We start from the raw sequence: 27,195 nt of genomic DNA on the forward strand, positions 1-27,195 counted from the left end.
ATCGGATTGCAGACCCCTGAACCTAACAACAACAACTAGCAGTAGCCGTGGGGGGTTCCTACGGTGCCCTAGACCCCTCGATCACAGCCGGAGAACTACATAGCCTAAAGACAGAAAGGGAAATCTAAACTGCCCCAGAGCAGACCCCAAAGCAATAGGCAGCCCCCAACATTTAATGACGGTGAAGCAAGATGAAAAAACACTCACACAGATAGAAAGATAGGCTGAGCAAAAGATGGGGCCCAAGCTAACTAAATAGGACAGAATAGAAAAGCTGCTGTCTGCAATCCGCCAAAACCCTCTCAAAAACAAGAGCCAACAGACTGATAGGGAAAAAAGCCCTGAAGACGCTAGGCTTCAAAAAGACTATATCAGTACTCAGGTATTATCTGAAGACAGAGCAAAAAGGAATTCAGCTCACCCAGCAGGGAAAGGCAGAAATCCAGAAAAACAAGGCAAAACAAAACCAAAACACAAATGCAAAAAGTAGAGCAGAAAACTTAGCTTTTGAGGAGCAGGAATCAGACTGGTCTCCAAGAATCCCTCAGAGGAATCACCCGCAAGGCAGAAGGGCGTCGGCTGCCTTATATCCAGTCAGCAATCCCAGTCACCCAGTCATCATCATTCTGCTCAGGTGCTTTGTAATCAGCCTCACTACCTTCCTTCACCAGAAGAGGGAGTTCATCAGACCTCAATGGTGAAGGGAAAAATGAACTCACAACACACACGGCTCCGCTCCGTACACCTCGTACACACACGGCTCCGCTCCGTACACCTCGTACACACACAGCTCCACTCCGTACACCTCATACACAAACAGCTCTGCTACATCTACCCTGTAAACCCCTCCTGACCCCACACATACGGTACTTACCTCATCCAGCACCATGACAACAGCACAGCAGAGTCTTTCAGACACCAAGAGGCAAGGCTGAGCGCACAGGACCTGTGATGAGGTCACAGGAGGGGCGGAGTCAGGGGTCACATGATCAGGGGTCTGGACAAAGGCTCCTGATTATGTGACCCCTGACTCCTCCCCTCCTGTGACCTCATCACAGGTCCTGTGAACAGAGAAGAGAGCAAGCAAGTGACGCTGTGAGTGGCTGCGGGGGGAGGTCTCATGCTACGGTGAGGATGGGGTGCGTGTGGGGGCGTGGCGGCTTATCTCCCTGCTGTGCGTGAGGGTTGGAAACTATATCCACGTGCCCGCATAGGGCCGGGGGCAGGAGCAACAGCCTGGCCAGTGGCCGCATCAGCTGGCAAGCGGCAGATGATCAGGCGCTGCCGCCCGCGGCCCACATGACAGCGGCCCAGCGGGAAAATGCCCGGTTGGTTATATTACCAATCCGGGCCTGGTGACACTCCTGTTTTCTCCACCTCTCCCCAGTCTCATGATATTCCTGATTATTTGGCTGATTTTTCTGATGTATTCAGTGAGAGTAAGTCTGCATCTTTGCCTCCTCATAGGAGTTATGACTGTGCAATTGAGTTGATGCCCGAGTGTAAATTTCCCAAGGGTCGGCTTTTCAACTTATCGGTACCCGAACATGATGCTATGCGATCTTATATCAAGGAGTCGTTGGAGAAGGGTCATATTAGACCATCCTCTTCACTCTTAGGTGCTGGGGTTTTTTTGTGACCAAGAAAGATGGCTCATTAAGGCCTTGCATTGACGATCGTTCCCTTAACAAAATCACTGTTAAATATCAGTACCCGTTACCCCTGAATTCTGATTTATTTTCCAGAGTTAAAAGTGCCTGCTGGTTTACCAAGCTTGACCTCAGGGGGGCGTATAATCTTACTCGCATCAAGCACGGGGATGAATAGAAGACGGTGTTTAATACTCCGGAGGGACACTTTGAGTACCTGGTGATGCCTTTTGGGCTCACTAATGCCCCTTCTGTCTTCCAATCTTTTATGAACGATATTTTCCGGGACTTTGTGGATAAGTTTTTGATCATTTATCTGGATGATATTTTGATCTTTTCCAGTGATTGGGATTCTCATGTGGAACATGTCCGGACTGTGTTCCAGATTTTGAGGGAAAATTCCCTGTATGTTAAGGGATCGAAATGCCTTTTTGGTGTACAGAGGATTTCATTTTTGGGATTTATTTTGTCTCCGTCGGCTATTGAAATGGACCCGACCAAGGTACAGGCCATTTATGTGGTTCAGCCCACTTCTTTGAAGACTCTCCAGAAGTTTTTGGGTTTTGCTAATTTCTATCGTAAATTTATAGGTAATTTTTCTGGTATTGTCAAACCACTGACTGATCTGACCAAGAAGGGCGCTGATGTGGTGAATTGGTCTCCAGAGGTAGTCTCGGCATTTCAGGAGCTTAAGCGGAGATTCACTTCTGCTCCGGTTCTACGGCTACCTGATGTCTCACTTCCATTTCAGGTGGAGGTAGATGCTTCTGAGATTGGTGCAGGAGCTGTTTTATCCCAAAAAGATCCGGTAACTTATAAAATGAATCCCTGTGCCTTCTTTTCTCGAAAGTTCTCCCCATCTGAACGCAAGGGCTGAACGTGAGGAATCGGGAATTGTTGGCCATGAAATGGGCATTTGAATAGTGGAGACATTGGTTGGAGGCAGCTAGACATCAAGTTGTGTTCCTCACCGACCACAAGAATTTGATTTATCTTGAATCAGCCAAACGCTTGAATCCTAGACAGGCTAGGTGGGCCTTGTTTTTCACTCGTCTTAATTTTGTGGTCTCTTTTCTTCTGGGCACTAAGAATGTTAAGGCGGACGCCCTTTCTAGGAGTTTCTTTGTGGATTCTCTTATTGTGACCGAGCCTACTGCCATTCTAGCCCTGGAGGAATTTCAGGAGGACAAACCTGAGCATTGCCCTGTGGGAAAATTGTATGTTCCTGACCAGTGGAAGAAGAGAGTAATGTCTGAAATTCATTGCTCCGTGTTGGCTGGTCATCCAGGTATTTTTGGTACCAGAGATTTGGTGAGTCGGTCTTTTTGGTGGCCTGCCTTATCTCGTGATGTCAGGAATTTTGTGCGGTCCTGTGGGACTTGTTCTCGGTCTAAACCCTGTTCTCGTTCTAGTGGGTTGTTGATGCCCCTGCCGGTGCCCAAGAGGCCATGGACCCATATCTCAATGGATTTTATTTCTGATCTTCCTGTCTCTCAGAGAATGACTGTTATCTGGGTGATTTGTGATAGATTTTCTAAGATGATCCATCTTGTCCCACTCCCAAAGTTGCCATCTTCTTCAGAGTTGGTGCCCTTGTTTTTACAACAGGTGGTTCGGTTGCATGGGATTCCTGAGAACATTGTGTCGGACAGAGGAGTCCAGTTTGTTTCCAGATTTTGGAGAACTTTTTGTTCCAATCTGGGAATTCAGTTATCTTTCTCCTCTGCGTTTCATCCTCAGACAAATGGGCAGACTGAGAGAACAAACCAGACTTTGGAGTCCTATTTGAGATGTTTTATATCTGCTGATCAGGATGACTGGGTCTCATTTTTGCCCTTGGCCGAATTTGCGCTAAACAATAGAGCTAGTTCTGCCACTTTTATGTCGCCCTTTTTCTGTAACTTTGGGTTTCATCCTCGATTTTCTTCAGGGCAAGTGGAATCTTCGACCTGCCCAAGTGTGGATACTGTGGTAGAGAGAATGCAGCAGATTTGGGACCAAGTGGTGGATAAGTTGTCCCTCTCTCAGGAAAAAGCCCAACGGTTTTCCAACAGGCATAGCACCATTGGTCCCCGGTTTAAAGTGGGTGATATGGTTTGGTTGCCGTCAAAGAATGTTCCCATGAAGGTTGTGTCTCCAAAGTTCAAGCCAAGATTCATTGGACCTTATAAGATTTTGGAGATTCTTAATCCTGTTTCTTTTCGATTGGCTCTTCCAGTTACGTTTAAGATCCATAACGTGTTTCATAAATCTCTGTTGAAGAGGTTTGTGGAGCCAGTAGTTCCTATGGTGGCACCTCCTGACCCTGTATTGGTTAAAGGCAATGTGGAATATGAGGTAGAGAAAATATTGGATTCTCATTTGGCTAGACGGAGACTCCAGTACTTGGTCAAATGGAAGGGTTATGGCCAGGAGGATAATTCTTGGGTCTCTGCTTCTGACATTCATGCCAATAGATTGGTTCATGCTTTTCACCGGGCCCATCCTGATCGGCCTGATGGCGTGGATGAGGGTTCAGTGATCCCTCCTTAAGGTGGGGTACTGTTGTGAATTCACTTTCTGGCCTACCTCTGGTTGCTGGTGAAGGTAGTGGAGATGATTTTATTGACAGAGGGGTCACGAGTTCTCTTTCTGGGCTCCCTCTGGTGGTTACTGGAGGTAATGGAGCTGATCTAATTAACAGAGGCCTGCCACCTGATAATGAGGAGGATGATTGGACATTGGGAGTTTTTGACTTGATTTAAGACAGCCAACTCCCTCTATCTCTGCTGGTGATTTTTCCTGCCTCCTGAGGTCTTAGTTTCCAGCTCAGTCCCTGAATGCTCAAGCTAAGTGCTATTGTTCACATTTGATTTGGTTTTGTCTATTTCAGTTTTGTGTGGTCAGCCAGCCCCAGCTGGGGCTGTGCTGAATTTCCATCCTTATGTTACTGTTTGTGCCAGTTTGTTTTTGTCCCTTATTAGATTGGCCTCTCTTTGCTCTGTTTTCAGAATATACCAGGTTGATGATATAGTGGGTGAAGTCTAGTGACTTCAGTATTTTTTCTATCAGAATGTGTTGTGCATTTTTTGAAGGGTTTTTTGTGTGATTGCAGACAGTGTCTTTCCTTTCCTGTCCTGTCTAGTTAGTTTGGACCCCATCGTTTGCTCAGCCTATTTTCCTACCTGTGTTTGTGTTTTCATCTTGTCTCACCGACAATATATGTTTGGGGGCTATCTATTTCTTTTGGGTCTGCTCTGGGGCAGTTTAGATTTCCCCTTTCTTGCTTTAGGCTTATTTAGTTCTCTGACTGTGTCGAGGCATCTAGAATCATCGTAGGTACGCTCCACTTCTACTGCTAGTTGTGTGGCTAGGATCAGGGGTCTGCAATCTGCTTAGTTACCAACCACTCTGGTTTTCTGTGGCTTAGCTTGGTCTTGCTTTCCTCCTCGGTGACCCAATCATAACACTGCTCCATAGATTATGCCCCATATGCTGCCCCATAAGAAGCTCCATAGATTATGCCACCATATGCTGCCCCATAAGATGCTCTATAGATTATGCCCCCATATGCTGCTGCTGCAAAAAAAAAGACATACTCACATCTTGTCGCTGGGGGCCAGGGACCGGTGTCCTGAGCAGGCGGGGACACCGGCACGCTATGGGGGACAGGTGCCGATGTCGCCGCTGCCTCAGGACTCGGCACCTTAGATATTCACCTGTCCCCGTTCCACCGCTGCGCACCGCTCTGTCTGCCTGGTCCTCTGTCAGTGACGTTCAGGCAGCAGAGGGCGCGGCATGCACTAACCACATCATCGCATACTCTGCTGCCTGAACGTCACTGACAAAGGACCCGGCAGACAGAGTGGCGTGCAGCGGTGGAACGGGGACAGGTGAACATTGCATATACTTACCCCCTCCTGGCGCGGTCTCTGCAGCCCCCCAGCTTCTCCAATGGTCTCCGTCAGCTATTCCTTCCTTCAGCGGTCACGTGGTACCACTCATTATAGTCATGAATATGGGCATATTCATGACTTTAATGAGCAGTACCACGTGACTGCTGAAGGCAGGCGCCGGAGACCTTGGAAGAAGCAGGGGGCTGCAGAGACGATCCAGGAGGGGGTAAGTATGATCTGACACCCCCACTCCTCCTCCCCCCGCCGACACCCTGGCGTATATGACTCGAGTATAAGCCGAGAGGGGGACTTTCAGCCCCAAAAAATGGTCTGAAAATATCGGCTTATACTCGAGTATGTACGGTATAATCATATTTATCATATGAGTGAGTTCAAGGCTCTTCAGTAAAGAGTCTGTCCCACAAAGTGCAGAAGATTTTAAGTAATAGATCTTGGAATAATAATAACTTCCACAATTGCATGTGTTAAATAAATGTTCCTGTGCTGAGCTAATCTTATAAATGTGCCCCTGCTGTGTACTGTGTAATGGCTGTGTCTGGCCATGCAGGAACCTGGTCTGATCATACCACATCTCCTGGGCAGGGGGGAAAGCAAAAGAGAGTAAACAGGCCGGACAGTAGTGGATCACAGCTGATTCTTTCTGAGAGGAAGAACATTTTCTTAGATGCGATCCCATGTTGTCCTGTCTGTATACAGCATTTTGAAAGTGCATGATCAATCCAGAAGGAGAAAGAAGTAGATTTCTCTAATAAGATATATTACAAAGTTTGTTATTTTCATGTGTAGTATTGATTTATGAAAAAAATAAGACAACAGTTACATTTTGAGGCTCCCTTAAGCATAAGTTACACAATAAATTCTGCAGTTCCTATTAAGATCTTCATGCTGCCCTAACCACAGGCAGTATGCAGGCAGTAGGCATATGCTTCAGGGAGAGATGAATCAATGAAAACAAGCTGGATGGAGAAAGATCAAAGCCAGCCGCCCAGCAGGCTGGGCTTCTAGACTCCTCTCTCTGTGCTTGGCTCATTTTTCAAGCTGTGTTTTCTCTGAAATGCCTCAAAGTGAGCTGCCTGCCTGTATTTCATCCTGCCTGTGGTTCGGGTGGCATGAGACAGCTGACAGATTCCCTGTAAGGAGAGACAATCTTTACCATAATAACAACTGATGTTATTATATTGACCAATTGTATTTTGGAGGTTGGCTATTAATTTGCTTCTTTTCTTACTTTTCTTAAAAGGAAGCAATATTAGAAGAGCAGGAAAAGCGAAAAAGCAAGAATTTGTAAGTACAACTCTAAACTACTTTTTTAGGTTTCACATTGTGTTAGATGCGATTTTGTTACATAGTTAAATTGATTGTATGATGGAAAAAGATGCGCCCATGTTATTCTTGTTACATTGCTCCGTGTGCACTGATAAGGATAGAGTTTACCACTAAAGTCTAATCATGTAAAATTGTGAATATACTGTAGCTCTGGAATACAGTACAGACCATAACTCAGGACAAAAAGGAATCTAATATTATATGTAATATATGTACTCTAAAAATGGCATTCGGAGATGAACATACTGTACATGTAATCAATTTATTGGAATAAGCTGTTTGCATGAGAACATGCTATATTTCATTTCAGCAATATACAAGGTAATCAGATACAGTATGTGATCAGACGGTTGTAACAATCCCTGTAACAAATAAACATATTAGGCTTTGTTGGTTCGTAGCGTTGTATTTTCAAAGGTTTGATATTTATAGTGTGATTTTTCTTATTAAAAGGGACTAAGATTTAGCTATTGATGACATCCTTAGAATAGGTTCATCAATATAGGATCAGTGGGGGAAGATGGGGTCGATGTCAGGCACCCCAACTGATAACTGGTAGCAGGCCCTGGGGCGTCTCTGAAAAAAAACGTTTAAGGAGCTGGGATACCAAATCTCCTTTTCACTGATTAGTGACCATTCTCAGATGCTATAGTACTCGAAAACTACCACTATGGCCTCTTTCACACTTCAGTTTTTTGCATCAGTCAAGATCCGCCAAAAGGACGGATGGCGGATCCGTTTTAGTACTGATGACAACGGATGGCACCCGTCCGTTTTTTTTATGGATCCGACAAATGAAGAATTTTAAAGGAATCGCAGCCTGGAAAAGGAGAGAGAGAGAGAGAGAGAGAGAGAGAATTTTTTTTTTGTCCGGCACCAGAAAGAATTTCGGGTTAAATGAGTGTCTGGAGGATCCGCCACAGAAAAAAACGTTGCAAGCTCCGTTTTCAAATCTTTGAGGATGGTGACGGACAGGAACTTTTGGCGGATCCGCAAAAAAAACGGATGCAACGGACGGCAATCCGTCACAATCCGCCAATAATGGAAGTCAATGGGGAAAAAAACGGATCCTCAAAAGAAAATTGCGGATCCGTTTTTTTCAAAACCTGGCGGATTGTGACTGATTGTAAAAAACGGAAGTGTGAAAGAGGCCTATGCAGTATGCTGAGATTTGGTGTCCCAGCTCTCTATACTATATACTTCCAGCTGCCATAGGACCTCATTGGTGGGAGTGAGGGCTGAAGGACTTCAAACAATCTGATGACTTATCCTAAGGATAGATCATCAAAATCTCAATCCTATGCATCCTCTTTAAGATAAAGGTAATTTTTAATGTAATTTTGCATCTCTACCTATATGTATCACAAGCAAATATGAAACCATCTTCACTTTACCACATGTTCTGATTCCAGGGCAGTTACAATAAGTCTAAGAATTCTTGCCAATATCTTAGTTCTACTCTCGCTTGCCGGCAGTATATACATTATCTACTTTGTGGTAGACAGATCTCAAAAACTGGAACGTACAAAAATAGAGCTATCACTTTGGGAGAAAAATGAGGTAAATTAGCTTAATTCTCTTCCTTTCTCTGGGGTAATAATCTGGTTTAGTATGTTTCGCATTGTCTAAATCGTGTGGCTAAGCTCTTTACATTACGCACAGTCCACCCAATCAGTAGTTTGGCTTCATGAATTCAGTTTATGTTTTATTACTTGCATTTTTAATTTTATGATAGTATCAATACTTTATGCATGCATTTCTCCATTTTTTTTTTTGCAAATAAACCCTTTTTATTGATTTCATTATTTTTGTTTGCCCAATATTGCTAGGTTTATTGGTTAACAAATATTTCCCTTGGGGCAAAAATATTATGCCTTGTAGCTAAAAGTAAGCAATGACAAAGTCTTTAATATTGCTTGGCATTGTCATGTTAAATTGCGTATGTATGTGAGTCATCTAGAAAAACAACCAACCGCTTTCTGCACATCCGAGAAAATCGGTCTGATTATGCTAATCATACTTTTATCAGAGTTTGATCAGAGTAGGATCTGATTTTCTTGCAGGTGTAGAGCAAAAAAAAAGTTTCTCCACCTCGCCGATAAAGTCAGTCAATGGAAATGTGATGTGATGTCACCCAAGTGTGGTCTGATATTTTCCACGGACCCATAGACATGAATGTGAGAGTGCAATCTAATTATTGGAGTTAAATTGTGCATGCTGTGATTTATTCCTCAGACTGACTAGGTAAAAAATTGGACACGTGCACTGCCTTATAGAATAACATTGGGACAAGTGCTGGCCATCAAAACAACAGATGGCACTCGTCTGAGATATACTGTCATCTGCACGAGCCCTAAAGGGGGCTTTACACATAGCGATATCGCTAGCAATATCGCTAAAGCGTCACCCATTTTGTGATGCAGCAGCGATATTGCTAGCGATATCGCTATGTGTGATACTTACCTCCGACCGGCTCCCCCACTGGCTGTCGCTGATCGCGCGAGATCGTCCACGTCCATTTCTTGTCGGCCGCTTCCTGCTGGCGCCGACGAGCGACGTGTGGACGCGGGCGGGAGGACATCATCATCGCCGCGTCTGAAAGGTAAGTAACGACCGCTGCTGCATCGCTGTGAGATCTGCCTGTTTGGCAGCTCACTAGCGACCATTTAGTGATGCACCAGCGATCCTGACCGGGTCATATCGTTGTCGGAATCACTGGTGCATCGCTAAATGTAAAGAGGGCTTTAGAATTCATTCGGCTTCTATCTCATGATGAACTGTGAGAGAAGATGTGATCAGCCAAACATTTACTTTGCAAACGAATGGACCATTTATTACATGAGCAGATAGGTTTCACAAGTTCACACTAGTAAATGGAGTGTCCAAGAATGTGATCCTGATATAATAAGGCATAGAGGCAGGGGTGGTCCTGATAGGAAAACACATTTAATGGAGAATCAATAACACTTGAATTTAAATATGTTGTGTCTGATATATATGTGGATGCTGTGTACTTCTTCACAGGTGAGCGTTGTGGTTTCACTTATAACCATGATTGCTCCTTCAGCATTTGAGCTGGTAGCTGCCTTGGAAATGTATCATCCTAGAACAACATTACGATTCCAGCTGGCGAGGTGAGAATGAAGAGCATAATTCAGATGATACTGGCTTCATGGAGACTTGTTATCCAGATATTCACTTTATCTGTTCTGTCTTCAGGGTTCTGGTTTTGTATCTAGGCAACTTGTACAGTTTAATCATTGCCCTACTGGACAAAGTAAACAGCATGAGTGAAGTAAGTTAAAAGTGAAGCTTTTACACAAATGAATTATCAATAAAGCCATGGAACTAACTTCACATCTTCCACCTAGTAGTGGACAACTCTGTCCAGCACTAGGACAACCCCTTCTTGATCTAAATGTTTAGCGCCAATAAAATAAAAAAGCTTATACTTACCTCCCATGCCGGCACTCGTGTTTCTATAACAAAACTGAATACAGGGACCACCAAAAAATGGAAAATATTTTATTGAAACATAAAGCACACAAGTATAAAAACATTTAAAAAGTCAACTATAACATGAAGAAATACAATTAGCCTGAAATAAATCTGAGACGCCCACGTCTATCGAAACCAACCATCAAAATAGTCTTAATAGATCAAATAACAATATAATATAAATAGAATCCTTGAGGAAATTTACATGTGTTGTCAACAATCTATGCCCAAAAAAAGAAACTATGTAAAGTCAGCAAATATGGACCAACCCAAACTTGGACAACCCCTTCTAATACACCGCTCTTGGCCCCAATAAAATAATAAAGCTTATACTCTCCTCAGGGCCAACGCCATTCCAGCGGTGTTGGGACTCGTGTTCAAGGGGCTGTCATGTGGTTATGACACCTGAGCCATGCACCCAATCAGCGCTGGCATCACTGGCCTCACCTTTGGACAAATCGAACATCAGGAGGAAGGACAGGGGCAGCCAGTAACACCAGCACTGATTGGGCACCAGGCTCATGTGTCATAACAACCACACGAGAGCCCCGGGAACGAGAGTGTCGACACCGCTGGAACGGCGCTGGCACTGAGGAGAGTATAAGAGATTTTATTTTATCAGATCCAAGCATTTTCATGTTTTTTTTGGCATGTTTTGTTTCAGAATAGCAGTAATGACACATTCAGAGACGCTGCCCCTCTCTATGCTACCACAGCAGTCACTGTGTTTTCTACTGCAACTTCTGCTATTGGAATGGACACAAACTCCACACTTCTAGAATTTGAGCAGAACATGACAAAGCCGTTGGCACTTATTGACAACCAGACAACATTGTCTATTATACCAACCATCCGACCACATAAAAATGAATGTTGGGAAACCTATGTAGGACAGGTGAGTAATGACAGTGGTACATGGCAAATGACTTATGTACAGTAGGAAAAATGTGGTTAAAGGCTACAACACACAAAGGCAGGATGCTATGTGAGAAAGATACCTGCACAGTTTGTGGATACTCATGAAATATATGTATTTTGTTCAATATGGTTCCTGGTGCAATCCACTCCACTGAGCACAGATAAAGCTTGCAAGGTATCAAGCGGCTTTGTTTGAAGTTAAGAAAAAGGGTTTTCCAATCCAGGAAAGCAAATTAAAAGCAAACTTTTTTATTGTGACTTCATTAAAATAGTAGCATGGGCATAACAAATACTGACGCGTCTCAAGTCTGGCTGACTCTTAATTGTAGATATAGATATAGATATATATATATATATATATATATACTGTATATACAGTGAAGAGCAAAAGGGTAGCAACGTTTTGAACTTTTGACTTTCAGGCTCCATATCTCACCATCCACTACTTCTTTGATCGTGTGACTACCATGATTTTATAAATAATCATCTTGGCCATCTCACACATAGATTTGACTTGCAACTATTTAGCATATGATTAGTAGTGCAGATTCTGGTCATGTCACTGCATTATTACTGTTTTGCTCCTGGTGGTTGAAAAATATTTTTCTTCCTGAATACTTCAAGATACAACCTGTTCTCACATTCCCTAATAGCTCAGTACATTATTAGGTTGATTCCCAAGTGAAAGGTCACTGGTTCGAATCAAGGAGCAACCATGAAGACAACCAAGAAAAGAGAAACAGCATCATCCAGCTCATCGATAGCGGTCTCTTGGCCAAGAAAATTGCCAAACTGCATCATGTGAGTGCTATGACAGTTGGAAGAATATGAAATTAAGTCTGTCTATCCATTCAGATGCCAAAAGGTGGACATCCAGGCAAAAAATATCAGAGTCAACAAGTCGGTTCATCTCAAGGTCTATCAGTTCTGGTGGGACAAACATGGCAGTGGAGGTGGCTCACATGCTTCATAATATTGAGCTCACAAACGTTGATGCAAGCACCATGTGATGCACATTACACAAGTCTGGAACGGTGGCCCGAAAAAAGGTGAAGAAGCCTCAACTCCAATATTGTCATAATAAGCATTGCTTCGAGTTTGCAAACAAGTACGAAAAATGGACATTTAAAGATTTGAATTGGGTAATTTGTAGCAATGACACAAAAATCAATAGACTAGTGTGTGTCTGAAAGAAACAAGGGAACAAGGGGCTAACAGATTGAGAAATTGAAGGAAATTGTATACTTGACCAGGATCGATGGTGGTCTCAATGCTGAGCTATATGTGAGTTTCCTCCAAGATGAGTTACTTCATACACTCAAGTACTATGGGTATGAAAAGGACAACATAGTGTTCCAACAGGACAACAACACAAAGTATACATCGAGACTGGTTCAGTGACAATGAAGTAGAGTTGCTGGAATGGTCCCAATAGTCCCCGGACCTGAAACCCAATCAAACACTTGTGGGTAGAATTGAAGAAAAAACTGTATACATACCCAAGTAAGTCTACCAGTATGCACCAACTTTGGGAACATGTAGAAGAGACCTGAGATCAAATTTCAGTCAACACATGTTTGAATGTGAGCATGCCCAGAAGGATTTAGGCAGTGTTGAAAGCCAAAGGTGGATTTACAAAATGCTAAAATTTAAAATTTATGTCTTTAGGAGAAAAACAGTAACAATGTAGCAACATGACCAGAATCTGCATAACTAATCATATGCTAAATAGTTGCAATAGTTGCAAGTCAAATTTAAGTATGATATATGTAAGATAATTGTCTATAAAATCATGGCAGTCTCAAGTTCAAAGCAGAAGTGGATAATGAAATATGGAGCCTGAAAGTCAAATGCTCACAACATTGTCACCCTTCTGCCCTTCACTGTACATATATATAGATCAAGCAGCTTTGTTGTAGCATGGACATAACAAATACTGATGCATTTCAAGTGTGGCTGACTCTTAATTGTGTATACTCATGTATATATAGATATATATATATATATATATATATATATACAGTTAGGTAGCACTTGTTATTCAGAGAGGGGATACTCGCTAGGTAGCCAGTAAATCAGGTCCGGCAAACTCAGTCCATTCAGTTTATTATGCAGCATAAACCATCAAACAGCAACAGAAAGTTCATATCAAATCAGCATAGCGTCCATGACAGAGCTCCCCTCTGTTAATCCTGTGGTCACAAAGGCTTTGCTATGTCCGGTACGCAGGCTCTCTAGCCTCACTGTTATATCCCCTGTCAGGGTTACCTCATGGCTGCTTCTCAGTGCAGACGTTCATTCCCTCCAGGGAGCTATCAGACACACGTCTCCACGTGTACTCAGGAAGGCAGACACATCAACCAGACGAGACCTTCCATATGGACCAACCGGGTCCAAGCATTCACTCATTTGACCTTCCCTGGCCACCTTATATGGTCCGTAGCCACACCCACCGGATCACATGGCTATGACCTCATCACAGGTCCTACAAGCATTCACACACATACACTTTACTATGGCGTTCTAGACACACGCCCTAGGTGGGTTTGTAGGTGATTGATCCCACCTGTCTCACCAATCACCTGAAGGCTTCTCCCTAACACATTGGCACGAAAGATCAGTTCTGCTGATCGGAAATAATCAAGCCTTCATCCCAAGGCCACCCACCTTGGGATATATTACGATCCTTTAGCACCCTGCTCCTGTTACCACTCTGGACAAGACTATCCATCCTGGGACACCCACACAGCACCCCCTAGCAGACACAGTGGTCACTACACCACTATATATATATATATATATATATACATATATATATACTGTATATGTACACTGCTCAAAAAAATAAAAGGAACACTTAAACACAATATAACTCCAAGTCAATCACACTTTATGGGATATTGATTTTAATTTACAATAATCATTTTTATGTTCTATTGCTCTCAATGCATTACATGTGTAATGAATAAGGATTTGCAACTGGAATGTTTCATTCAGTGATATCTAGGATGTGTTCCCTTATTTTTTTGAGCAGTAAATATATATATATATATATATATATATATATTAAAAGCTTAGCAAACATTTTTTGTATTGTGCATTAATTAAAATAGTAGCATAGGCATGACAAATACTGTCGCAGTTCAAGTCACTTATCTCTAGCAAAACACTCATTTGTTTTATTTTATTTAAGAACATGTGAAACTTTAGTGAAATTGTTTTGATCATTTACATTAATGAGTGGAATCTTCCCATTCCAGGAGATGCTGAAGCTTTCCATTATTGATATGATTTTCACCGTGGCCAGTATCCTCCTTATTGACTTCTTCCGTGGCCTATTTGTACGGTATTTGAGTGACTGCTGTTGCTGGGACCTTGAAAGCAAATTTGTGAGTAGAAGATAAAATACTTGTAAAATTATAATCCTCAGCTCAAGAAAAGAAAACATTTTGAATATGGGTCTGAAATATTTCTAAAATAGTTAGAAACACTTAGTGGAGACATGAGTGTTTCTAGAAAAGGATACATATACGTATTTTCTGTGACTTTTAGCATCTGATGGGTTTTAGAATTACCAGATGTCAAGTTTCTACATTTTAGATTACCTGGATGGTAGTTGCAGATGGTTTTTGTTAAATTGTGAATTTACACAACACAGAGACCATTATAAGATTTGCGTAGTCAACGTCATTTGCAAGTATACAGCTCATAAATTATGTGGCTGGGGTGTGTCAGTATCTCTCACAGACAATAAGATTTTATTCCTCCTGACATGTCTTTTCCATAATTGTTTAATACGTGCAAGGATGATGCTCTGTGGAGGGATCATCTCTCCATGTCTGTCCTCGCTGTTGAGTATGGATAGTTATTAGCTAAATTATGTTTGGATGTTTAACAGGGGAATGAGATGTAATTTGATTTGCCTGTTTTGTGGTTTGGATTTAACCCTGTTTACAGTCTTTGACCTACATTATGTAATGATCCTTTGGAATTTATATGAATGTTTCATATGTATTCAGCCAGAATATGGAGAATTCAAAATTGCTGAGAACGTTCTACATCTGGTCTACAACCAAGGAATGATATGGTATGTACTCAAAAATATATTCAAGTTGTATATACAGTATTTATAGGCTTTACTCTATTGGTTTGATGCCATATTATATTGCTTGGAGGTGAAAAGGAGTGACTGCCAGCACATTTTTGGATCCAATCTTGTAAGGTATTTTTTGAGCCTCTTCAACAAGCAGAAAAATGCAAATAAAGTGACTACCACATCATCTAATCCAGCTACGTTGTCCTGTACTGTATACAGGACCTGCTATGTCATATAAAGTAGCAGTTACATGCCTAACTTACAGAATAACTGTTACATGTTCACTATAGCCAATTGGCTAAGTGTCGCCATATATCCTTCATGTACAGTGCAGCAAGATGACCCTTCTGTGAGATATGGGAAAATGATATCTAATAGATATCATTTTGATATCTGATGGATTTCCCTGTCAGATGCAGTTTGACCCAAAAATACTTCCTCCATACTCAGCTCCCACCCTTGACATTCCCCCAGGCCATAAGGGAACTCAAATACACCTCAATCAATGGGACCTCATTATCAAGGGAAGGCACTTCCTTGAACAGAGCAGACCAATGTTTTTCTTTAATTAGCCCAAGTAAATAGGCCTTTGAAGCTGTCTCCAGGGGGCGAAAGGCATAGACCCTGTGTCTTCCAGCACCAAGTTTTGCAGTTATCACAAAGGTGTGAATTCTTGTGCAGGACCAGTCAACTGGAGTCCTTTGTGTGACTCAAGCCACAGGCAGACATCGTGGCACCACAGATCCCAGCACAAGGCTCTGGGATATTGAATCTGGAAAATGACCTATAATAACAGAATGCAATACCTCTGAGCCTAGTCGAGCACATAATCAGAATCAGCATTCCTTCCCCCACACGCCCATACCCTGCAGCCACCTGTAGAACTCTGTGTTATTGAGTTATAAAGCATAGCTACCAGGAATTACATACCGTAAGCATATTTGGTCTCTCTGCACAGATAAAATCCAGCAGAACCCAGTGGCGCCTTCGCCGTCAGTTAGACCCTCGGGCGGAAAGTTATGGGCATCCACAGTTCTGCCTGGAAAACTATACTCTCAGATATGGGAGGAGGGAGGCTGTCCAGCCCAGGGACTGGTGCTGCGTGTGGGAGGGAGCAGCCTAGTGGATAATAGGCAGCTCCTCATTTTGGACTGAGCTTTTCTACTGGCAGGAGGCCGTTAGCTGACACGGACAGAGAATCACGTAACAAAGATTTGGACCTGTGATCCATCAGCGCCTCCCTGTGGTCACATGCTACATAACACAGTAATTGCAATCTATCTGTACCATACCCTTGTACTACACTCCTGACTGTATACTTGTATATGTGCTTTTGTGTATATATGTTATGAATGAGTCACCATAGGAGGCAAAAGCAGAAATGCTAGCTAAGTCGAGAAAACCAGAGAAGTTGGCAGCTATCGGATTGCAGACCCCTGAACCTATCAACAACTAGCAGTAGCCGTGGGGGGTTCCTACGATGCCCTAGACCCCTCGATCACAGCCGGAGAACTGCCTAGCCTAAAGACAGAAAGGGAAATCTAAACTGCCCCAGAGCAGACCCCAAAGCAATAGGCAGCCCCCAACATATAATGACCGTGAAGCAAGAAGAAAAAACACAGATAGAAAGATAGACTGAGCAAATGATGGGGCCCAAGCTAACTAGATAGGACAGGATAGGAAAGCTGCTGTCTGCAATCCGTGAAAAACCCTATCAAAATAAGAGCCAGCAGACTGACAGGGAAAAAGGCCCTGAAGACGCTAGGCTTCAAAAAGACTATGTCAGTACTCAGGTATTTTCTGAAGACAGAGCAAACCGACAAAAAAGGAATTCAGCTCACCCCAGCAGGGAATGGCAGAATCCAGAAAAGCAAGGCAAACTAAAACCAAAACACAAATGCAAAAAGGCAAAGCAGAAAACTTAGCTTTTGAGGAGCAGGAATCAGACTGGTCTCCTAGAATTCCACAGAGAAATCACCAGCGAGGCAGAAGGGCGTCGGCTGCCTTATATCCAGTCAGAGACCCCCGTCGCCCAGTCATCCTCTCCCAGCTCAGGTGCTTGGTAATCAGCCTCACTACCTTCCTTCACCAGAAGAGGGAGTTCATCAGACCTCAATGGTGAATCATAGAATCATAGAATCATAGAATCGTAGAGTTGGAAGGGACCTCCTGGGCCATCTGGTCCAACCCCCTGCTCAAAGCAGGATTCGCTAAATCATCCCAGTCAGATGTCTGTCCAGCCTCTGTTTGAAGACTTCCATTGAAGGAGAACTCACCACTTCTCGTGGCAGCTTGTTCCACTCATTGATCACTCTAACTGTCAAAAAGTTTTTTCTAATATCTAATCTGTGTCTCCTCCCATTCAGTTTCATCCCATTGCTTCTAGTCTTTCCTTGTGCAAATGAGAATAAAGTTGATCCTTCTACAATGTGACAGCCCTTTAGATATTTGTAGACAGCTATTAAGTCTCCTCTCAGTCTTCTCTTTTGCAAACTAAACATTCCCAAATCCTGCAACCTTTCCTCATAAGACAGGGTTTGCAGACCGGTCACCATTCTGGTCGCTCTTTTCTGAACTTGCTCCAGTTTGTTGATGTCTTTTTTAAAATGTGGTGCCCAAAACTGGACACAATATTCCAGATGAGGTCTGACCAAAGAGGAGTAGAGGGAAATAATGACTTCACGTGATCTAGACTGTATGCTTCTGTTAATACATCCTAGAATTGCATTTGCCTTTTTTGCTGCTGCATCACACTGTTGACTCATATTCAGTCTGTGATCTATTAGTATGCCCAAGTCTTTTTCACATGTGCTGTTGCTTAGCCCTATTCCTCCCATTCTGTATATGCTTTTTTCATTTTTATTGCCCAGATGTAGTACTTTGCATTTTTCCCTGTTAAAAACCATTCTGTTTGTTGCTGCCCACTTCTCCAGTTTATTTATATCTTTTTGAATCCTCTCTCTCTCTTCTCTAGTATTAGCTATCCCTCCTAGCTTTGTGTCATCAGCAAATTTAATCAGTTTACCCTCAATTCCTTCATCTAAATCGTTGATAAAGATGTTGAACAATACAGTGCCCAGGACAGAGCCCTGTGGTACCCCACTTGAGACATTCTTCATTGAAGGGGAAAATGAACTCATAACATATATATATATATATATATATATATATATATCTGTAACTTTCTGGTGCGCCTTTCGGTGATTAAATATAAAATTAATCTTGGGCTACTCTTTTATCTCAACTCACGAATCCTCACGTCCGCACGCTTGGTTGCTTATATTATACGCTACCCCGGTGTTGGTTTCTGACCTGATATAAGCCTGCTGTCGGCTTATATCGAACGAGTAACTGGTTGCAGCATACCGTTTTGTGTTAGTGAAGAGCCACAATAGTGATGGCCAGGAGGTATATATATATATATCCACAGCCTGGACTGGTGATGCATATCCCCCCCCACTGGGAGCGCCTCACCTCGTACCTATAAGGGAAGCCTTTCCGGCGACTATTTGCCCTTGGTGTAGTTCGGTGACTGATCTGGGGCAAGTGGTGGTGCCAGAGAGCCGATCCCTGCTGAGTCCTTCTCTACCCTCCCCAGAGGTGAGTGAAGTCGACACACCCCTTCCCCTGTGTGATCCATCACACCTTCATACTAAATTTTAGCTATATATTCACTATTTAAAATGCCTGCAATACCATCCATATGCATTCACATTCCCCAATTTTCAAAATGTCTGCCATGTGCCTCTCCAAGTGCCTACTTCAGCTTACATATACAGTATAAAATGCATGACACATGCCTAAGGCATTACTTACTGTTTTTGCTACCCTGGGCATTAAGTATACATACGCCCCCCCCATTTAAGGCCCAAAACACTCGGCAATTGTCATCATGATTCAAGTGCTATGCTATGTTCACATGAAGATAATCAGGCACGCTAAACAGTTGCCAATAAGCAATAGTTATAATGTATTTTTAATCCTTTAGAGACTGGGAAACTTTCATTTTTGCAGTTTTGTTTTTTGAATGAGAAGGAAATAAAGTAAAATTGCATCAAAAGCACAAGTAAAAACACAAGTAAAATGCATAAAAAATATGCATATTTTATGCAGCTGCCGCATTTTTCCTGTCAACACTCAATGTATCCACAAACTATGTGGGTAACTCTGAATTGTGGCGATTATTATTATGCTTTGCTTATATAGCGCTATTATATTCCACAGCTCTTTACATACATTATCATTGCTGTCCACATTGTGGCTCCCAATCTAGATTCCCTATCAGTATGTCTGTGGAGAGTGGGAGGGATGAAACCCACACAAACACGGGAAGAACATACAGTAGGTACGGAAAGTATTCAGACCCCTTTAAATTTTTCACTCTTTGTTTCTTTGCACCCATTTGGTAAATTAAAAAAAGTTATTTTTTTCTCATTAATGTACACTCTGCACCCCATCTTGACTGAAAAAAATGTAGACATTTTTGCAAATTTATTAAAAAAGAAAAACTGAAATATCACATGGTCATAAGTATTCAGACCCTTTGCTCAGACACTCATATCTAAGTCACATGCTGTCCATTTTGTTGTGATCCTCCTTGAGATGGTTCTACTCCTTCATTGGAGTCCAGCTGTGTTTAATTAAACTGATAGGACTTGATTTGTAAAGGCACACACCTGTCTATATAAGACCTCACAACTCACAGTGCATGTCAGACCAAATGAGAATCATGAAGTCAAAGGAACTGGCCAAGGAGCTCAGAGACAGAATTATGGAAAGGCACAGATCTGGCCAAGGTTACAAAAGAATTTCTGCAGTACTCAAGGTTCCTAAGAGCACAGTGGCCTCCATATTCCTTAAATGGAAGAAGTTTGGGACCACCAGAAGTCTTCTTAGACCTATCCGTCCAGCCAAATTGGGCAATCATGGGAGAAGAGCCTTGGTGAGAGAGGTAAAGAAGAACCCCAAGATCACTGTGGCTGAGCTCCACAGATGCAGTAGGGAGATGGGAGAAAGTTCCAAAAAGTCAACTATCACTGCAGCCCTCCACCAGTCGGGCCTTTATGGCAGAGTGGCCTGACAGAAGCCTCTCCTCAGTGCCAGACATATAAAAGCCTGCATAGAGTTTACTAAAAAACACATGAAGGACTCCCAGACTATGAGAAAAAAGATTCTCTGGTCTGATGAGAAGAAGATAGAATTATCACCTACAATTTCTAAGCTGTATGTGTGGAGAAAACCAGGCACTGCTCATCACCTGCCCAATACAATCCCAACAATGAAACATGGTGGTGGCAGCATCATGCTATGGGGGGGTGTTTTTCAGCTGCAGGGACAGGATGACTGGCTACAATTGAAGGAAACATGAATGCTGCCAAGTACAGAGATATCCTGGATGAAAACCTCTTCCAGAGTGCTCTGGACCTCAGACTTGGCCAAAGGTTGACCTTCCAACAATACAATGACCCTAAGCACACAGCTAAAATAACAAAGGAGTGGCTTCAGAACAATTCAGTGACCAATTTTGACTGGCCCAGCCAGAGCCCTGACCTAAACCCAATTGAGCATCTCTGGAGAGACTTGAAAATGACTGTCCACAAACATTCACCATCCAACCGGATGAAACTGGAGAGGGTCTGCAAGGAAGAATGGCAGAGGATCCCCAAATCCAGGTGTGAAAAACTTGTTGCATCATTCCCAAGAAGATTCATGGCTATACTAGCTCAAAAGGGTGCTTTTACTCAATACTGAGCAAAGGGTCTGAATACTTATGACCATGTGATATTTCAGTTTTTCCTTTTTAATAAATTTGCAAAAATGTCAACATTTCTGTTTTTTCCGTGAAGATGGGGTGCAGAGTGAACATTAATGAGAAAAAAAATGAACTTTTTTGAATTTACCAAATGGTTGCAATGAAATAAGAGTGAAACATTTAAAGGGGTCTGAATACTTTCCGTACCCACTGTACAAACTCCTTGCAGATGTTTTCTTTGGTCATAACCACAGAGCCACCGTCCTGCCACATTACACTCACAAATCTCACTGCTGAGGCTGAGTTCACACGTAGCTTTTTTTTTGCGTTTTCGCTGCATTTTTAAACACGCGATTTTGCAATGAAAACGCAAAAAAAAAGCATCCCATGCAATCCTATGGCATTCCGTACATGTTGTGCTAATGCTGCGTATTTTTCCATGGCAGAATTGCATCGCGGAAAAATACGCAGCATGTTCATTCTTTGTGCGGAATTGCGGGAAAATCCACACACATAGGAAAGCATTGTTCTGCTTACTTTGCATGTGGCTGTGCCCACCATGCGAAAAGTAAGCGGAACATTTGCGGATGGTACCTCCAGCCTCCAGGCTCTGGGTACCATATCCCTGTTAAAAAAAGATTTAAAATAAAAAATCATGTTATTCTCACCTTCCGGCGGTACTTGCAGCGTCAGCAGGCCTTAGCGATGCTCCCGGCATCTTCCGATCCCACGGATACCTTGCGACAATGACCTTTGATGACGTTGCGGTCTTGCGAGACCGCTACGTCTTCAAAGGTCATTGTCGCAAGGCATCCCTGGGAACGGGACTTGCCGAGAGCATCCCGATGATCGGGAACGCTGCGCGGGACGCCGGAAGGTGAGAAAAACATGTTTTTTTATTTTTTAAACATTAGATCTTTTTACTACTGATGCCGCATAGGCAGCCTCAATAGTAAAAAGGTGGTCACACACATCAAACACTATGTTTGACGAGTGTGACCAACCTGTCAATCAGTTTCCCAAGCGATGCTACAGATCGCTTGGAAAACGCTAGCATTGTGAAAGCTAATTACGCTTGCAAATCGCTAGTTTTTCCGCAGGAAATTCGCGGGAATTTAAAATGCGGATTTCTCGCATATTTCCCACGGAATGAAATTCAGGAATTCCCGCGGAAATTTCCACGGAAATTCCAAACGTGTTCACAGAGCCTGAGAGTTGATGACTTGCTTAGTGACCCAATTGACATAGCAATTTAGTTTACAATTGAATAGTTCCCTGATAGGGGGCTCTTGAAAACAACACTGTACAGGTCTCAAAGCGTAGATGCATGTACGCTCGTATACACAAATACATGAACAATATGGATTTAGAGAAAAGACTACTGGGAAACCAAGTAATATGTTTGTGTGTGTTTATTTGTAATAGTAGAAGTTTTCTAATGGTAAACCTACTCATCATCCTTATCATTTTCCAGGATGGGAGCTTTTTTTTCTCCTTGTCTTCCTGCTTTCAATGTTTTCAAATTGATAGGACTGATGTATTTAAGAAGCTGGGCAGTGCTGACATGCAATGTTCCACACCAGCAAGTTTTCCGAGCTTCAAGGTCAGTAGTAAGTAGCTCATAAGAAGCAGAAGCACAATACAGTATCTCAGCTCTCAATTACATTATAAAGATAAATGAAGTTCATTGCCTGGGAAGGTTATACAGTACTACAAATATATTGCTCCAATTTCCTCCAGTTGAAGATAAGGTCACACTAGAAGGTCATGTTTTTGAGGACTTAACATGAAGTAAGGCCGGTTTCACATTTGCGCTTTATAGTGCAGCGACGGCCTGCGCACGGCCGCCACTAAGCCCCGCCCCCTGTCGGCTCCCTGCCCGCCCATCCGGTCATCGCCGCCTACTAGCGCACATGGACGCTTGCGATCTGCGCACCCTATCTTTAGCATAGGGTGCGCAGATCGTGCACTGGCCGTGCGCTAGCAGGATTTTGCCGTGCGCTGCGCACTTTTGAAGTTGCGCCGTGCGCGCCGAAATGCAACATGCTGCATTCGGCGCACACGGGTGCACCTTCAAAAGTGCGCAGCGCATGGCAAAATCCTGCTAGAGCACGGCCAGCGCATGATCTGCGCACCCTATGCTAAAGATAGGGTGCGCAGATCGCAAGCATCCATGTGCGCTAGTAGGCGACGATGACCGGATGGGGCGGGCAGGGAGCCGGCAGGGGGCGGGGCTTAGCGGTGGCCGTGCGCAGGCCGTCGCTGCGCTATAAAGCGCAAATGTGAAAACGGCCTAAAGCTAAATTTGTATATGGTCTGTGAATGGACTGCAATGCCAAGACCAATTGTGGTCCTCTTGACTCAAGCAGCTTAGTTAGGCTATATGCTTAGGTAAGAAGACTCACAGTCAGTCCGGGCATTGTGGTCCATACACAGAATGTGAAATATGGATATATGAATTCAGCCTTAAAGAGGTTGTGCCATGAACAAAGTACATTCTAATTAATGCATCTTGGAGTAATAAGTTCCACAACTTGATGTGTTTAAAAAAATGTTCTAGTACTGAGATAATCTTATAATTGTGCCCCTGTTGTGTACTGTGTAATAGCTGTGTCTGACCATGTAAAGCTACTCCAATTCGAGGTTGGCACATACCATAGCTCCTGGCCAGAGGGTAACATCAGTCACTTAAGATAAGTGATTATACAGAGAGACAAAATAGCAGGGGCTTGCTGCAGCTTTCTGAGGTAGTACAATAGTAAATGTTTCTGCCAAGTCTCCAGCCCTCTAAGCTCATCATAAATTAAGTTAATGACATGAAATAAGAGGGGATTATAGGGACAAAAATGGGAAGCGCAATCTTCTAAGTGTAGTAGTTAATTATCAAAGGTATATACTCAGTGTGAATACACTCACCTATTTGGTGTCTTGAGATACTGCATGTAGATCCCGTCCCTGGATCACTCCATTCGTCTTTCCATTCAGTTTGCTGCAAAGATCTGGGAACTAGTGAGAGCACTGGACAGCGCTTTCATAGGTAGTAACACTTGGTGAATGTTTTTCCCAGCAATATGCGCTCCTGAAGGATGATGATGGAACTTGATATTTAGATTCGAGGATGATTTTTATTTTTAATTCAAAATAGAATACAACCGGTTTCGACTGCTAAGAGTCTTCCTCAGGTATAATGTCAAGAATATAAACGGATCTGTCTGAACACATTTTATAGCAGATCTCCCTGCATGTGGTTTTGGGTGGGGGCTGAAAGGTCTGTTTTTCAGACACACCCAGATACTCAGATATGCAGGATTCTGCACTCTGAGGAATCAAACAAAACCCATATACCAAATAAATGTTACACAAAAAGTTTCACACAAAAAAATGTTCACATAAAAAAACAATTAAAAAGTATATATATAAAAATATTCCAAACTTTTCACACAAAAAATTTTTTTTTTTCCCTTTTTCTAAAAACACTATAAATAATATTATGTGTAAAATTTCTTTAAAATGTTATTAAACATACTGAAGCGTGATTTGATACAAAAATATAAAATCCTACAAACATGTAGATTATAGCAAAATTTAAAACTCTTCCTTAAGACTCTTCCTAATTTAAATATCATATGCCCTCTATAACATCATTTAATCCATCCGGGTATAATGTACCCAGACGGAAGATCCAATATGATTCTTTCCGGTTTAGCTTTTGTATCCTATTAGTACAATTCTCAGGTATCTGCGCCAGCGGAGTCACAGAAATATTGAATGTTTTATTATGCTTCAAAGATAAGTGCCGGGATAAACTCTGCTTTAAAAAACCATTTTTAGTATTGTGTCTGTGGCCATTCATACGGGATCGTAAGGACTGAGTGGTCCGACCCACATATTGCAGCCCACAGGCACAGGTGATAACATATATAACAAAATCACTATCACATGTTAATTTTTGCGTGATTGCTATGGTTTCACCCGTACTGTACGACGTAATGTATTGAGCCATATGACTGATAATTTCACAGGTACAAAATTTTCGGGAACCACATCGATAGATACCCAGTTTGAAAGCATCAGTTTCATTTATCCTAATTTTTTCTTTTTTCTTTATACATTCCCGTTCCTTATCTTTGGTCATTCTGAGATTACTAGGGGCAATTATACCCTTCACCGTTTGGCCCCTACGAAAGGTAATATTGGGTCTATCTGGTAAAAGTTTTTTCAAAAAAGTATCCTTTTTCAACAAGTACCAATATTTGTTTAAAATATTTCTTATCTCTGTATTACTACGATTAAAAGCGGTAATAAAATTGTACTGCCACCCATCTTTTTTTCTTTCCTTATTCCTATTTTTGTTTACATTAATTATCTGCTCAGGTTTTTCTCCTCCTCCTTTAATTATCCCCTCTTCCACTTCCTTCTTTTTATTGTTCTCTCTAGATTAGACCTTTCTAATGATCTTTTTACTCTTAGACCTGTGACGGGGACAAGGGGGCATCCTCTACGTCTGGAGGAAAGAAGGTTTAAGCATACTCACAGACGCGGATTCTTTACTGTAAGAGCAGTGAGACTATGGAACTCTCTGCCATATGATGTTGTAATGAGTGATTCACTACAAAAATTTAAGAAGGGACTGGATGCCTTTCTTGAAAAGTATAATATTACAGGGTATATACACTAGTCTCCTTAATATTGCGTTGATCCAGGGAGCTAGTCTGATTGCCGTATGTGGAGTCGGGAAGGAATTTTTTTCCCCAATGTGAAGCTTGCTGTTGCCACATGGGGTTTTTTTGCCTTCCTCTGGATCAACATGTTAGGGCAAGTTAGGAAAGGCTATGGGTTGAACTAGATGGACTCAAAGTCTCCCTTCAACCTTAATAACTATGTTACTATGTTACTATGTTACTCCTGCTGAGTTCTTTCTAGATTAGTTCTGTATGCTGCCATGATTAATCGTTTTGGATATTTCTTATCCGTAAACCTATCAATGAGAATTTTCGATTGTTCCACATAATCTTCCTTATTTGTATTGTTTCTCCTAATTCTGCGGAATTGGCCATAAGGAATGTTTTCCTTCCATTTTTGATGGTGTGCACTTCGATAATCGAGGAAACCATTTGTGTCAGTTTTCTTGAAATATGTTTTCGTGCAAATTTTTTTATTTTTATGGGATATTTCTAGATCAAGAAAATGTATTTTTTCCTTATTAACCTCTGCCGAAAAAGTAATACCCCAGTCATTCCTGTTTAATGCCACAATAAATTCTTGAGCTTCAACTTCAGTGCCTTTCCAAAATACAATTAAATCATCAATAAAACGACGATAATATATTATGTTGTTACAGTAAGGTTGCTGACACGGGCGATGAGGACTCGAAGCACCCCATGAAAAGATTTGCAAAACTTGGCGCTACCCGAGTCCCCATTGCGGTGCCAAGCCGCTGTATGGAACAATTGCCCCTGGAAGGTAAAAAGGTTATGTTCTGATATGAATTTTAAACCCCTTATTAAAAATTGTCTCTGTTGTTCTGGCATATCTGCAATCCCATTCAAGTAATGTGAAACTGAATTAATTTCCAATATATGATCAATATTGGAGTAAAGGGCATGTACATCTAAAGTTATAAACATGTACTTTTCTTCCCAAACGAAATTTTCGCATTCTTTTATTAATTGACTGGAGTCTAGGAGAAAAGAAGGTAATTTTCTGACTAGATCCTGTAAGTACAAGTCGATATAATGCGACAGCTGGCTGGTTAATGATCCGATACCCGAAATGATCGGTCTTCCAGGAGGTTTCACAGGATTTTTATGCACCTTGGGCAGGTGATAAAAGAGGGCTGTATTCGGATTTTTGTTAGTCAGGAAACGTTTTTCCCTTTTATTTAGAATATTTTGGTTAAAGGCAGTGTCTATCAACCTATGGTATTCTTCAATATGTTTCTTGGAAGGATCAGCATCTAATTTTGTGTAGTATTTTGCATCCGATAGTATACTATATGCTTCCTCCAAATAGTCATCTCGGTCCAGAATGACAATACCCCCTCCTTTATCTGCCTCTCTA

The 27,195-nt window shown here is 42.2% G+C and overlaps 1 protein-coding gene across 1 annotated transcript in view; it reads left to right on the forward strand.

The window, feature by feature from the left end:
* TMC3 (transmembrane channel like 3) overlaps nucleotides 1-27,195 on the forward strand; it is a 152,626-nt gene that overhangs the window by 96,962 nt on the left and 28,469 nt on the right. Inside the window, exons 9-16 of the mRNA XM_073568572.1 lie at nucleotides 6,786-6,829; nucleotides 8,284-8,431; nucleotides 9,896-10,005; nucleotides 10,091-10,166; nucleotides 11,034-11,264; nucleotides 14,548-14,676; nucleotides 15,307-15,374; nucleotides 22,610-22,738. Of these exons, the coding sequence (XP_073424673.1) occupies nucleotides 6,786-6,829; nucleotides 8,284-8,431; nucleotides 9,896-10,005; nucleotides 10,091-10,166; nucleotides 11,034-11,264; nucleotides 14,548-14,676; nucleotides 15,307-15,374; nucleotides 22,610-22,738 (935 nt within the window). The remainder of the gene's footprint in view (nucleotides 1-6,785; nucleotides 6,830-8,283; nucleotides 8,432-9,895; nucleotides 10,006-10,090; nucleotides 10,167-11,033; nucleotides 11,265-14,547; nucleotides 14,677-15,306; nucleotides 15,375-22,609; nucleotides 22,739-27,195) is intronic.

This window comes from Dendrobates tinctorius, unplaced genomic scaffold (genome assembly GCF_039654945.1).
Source record: "Dendrobates tinctorius isolate UK_male_01 unplaced genomic scaffold, ASM3965494v1 ptg000022l, whole genome shotgun sequence".
Lineage (NCBI taxonomy): Eukaryota > Metazoa > Chordata > Amphibia > Anura > Dendrobatidae > Dendrobates > Dendrobates tinctorius.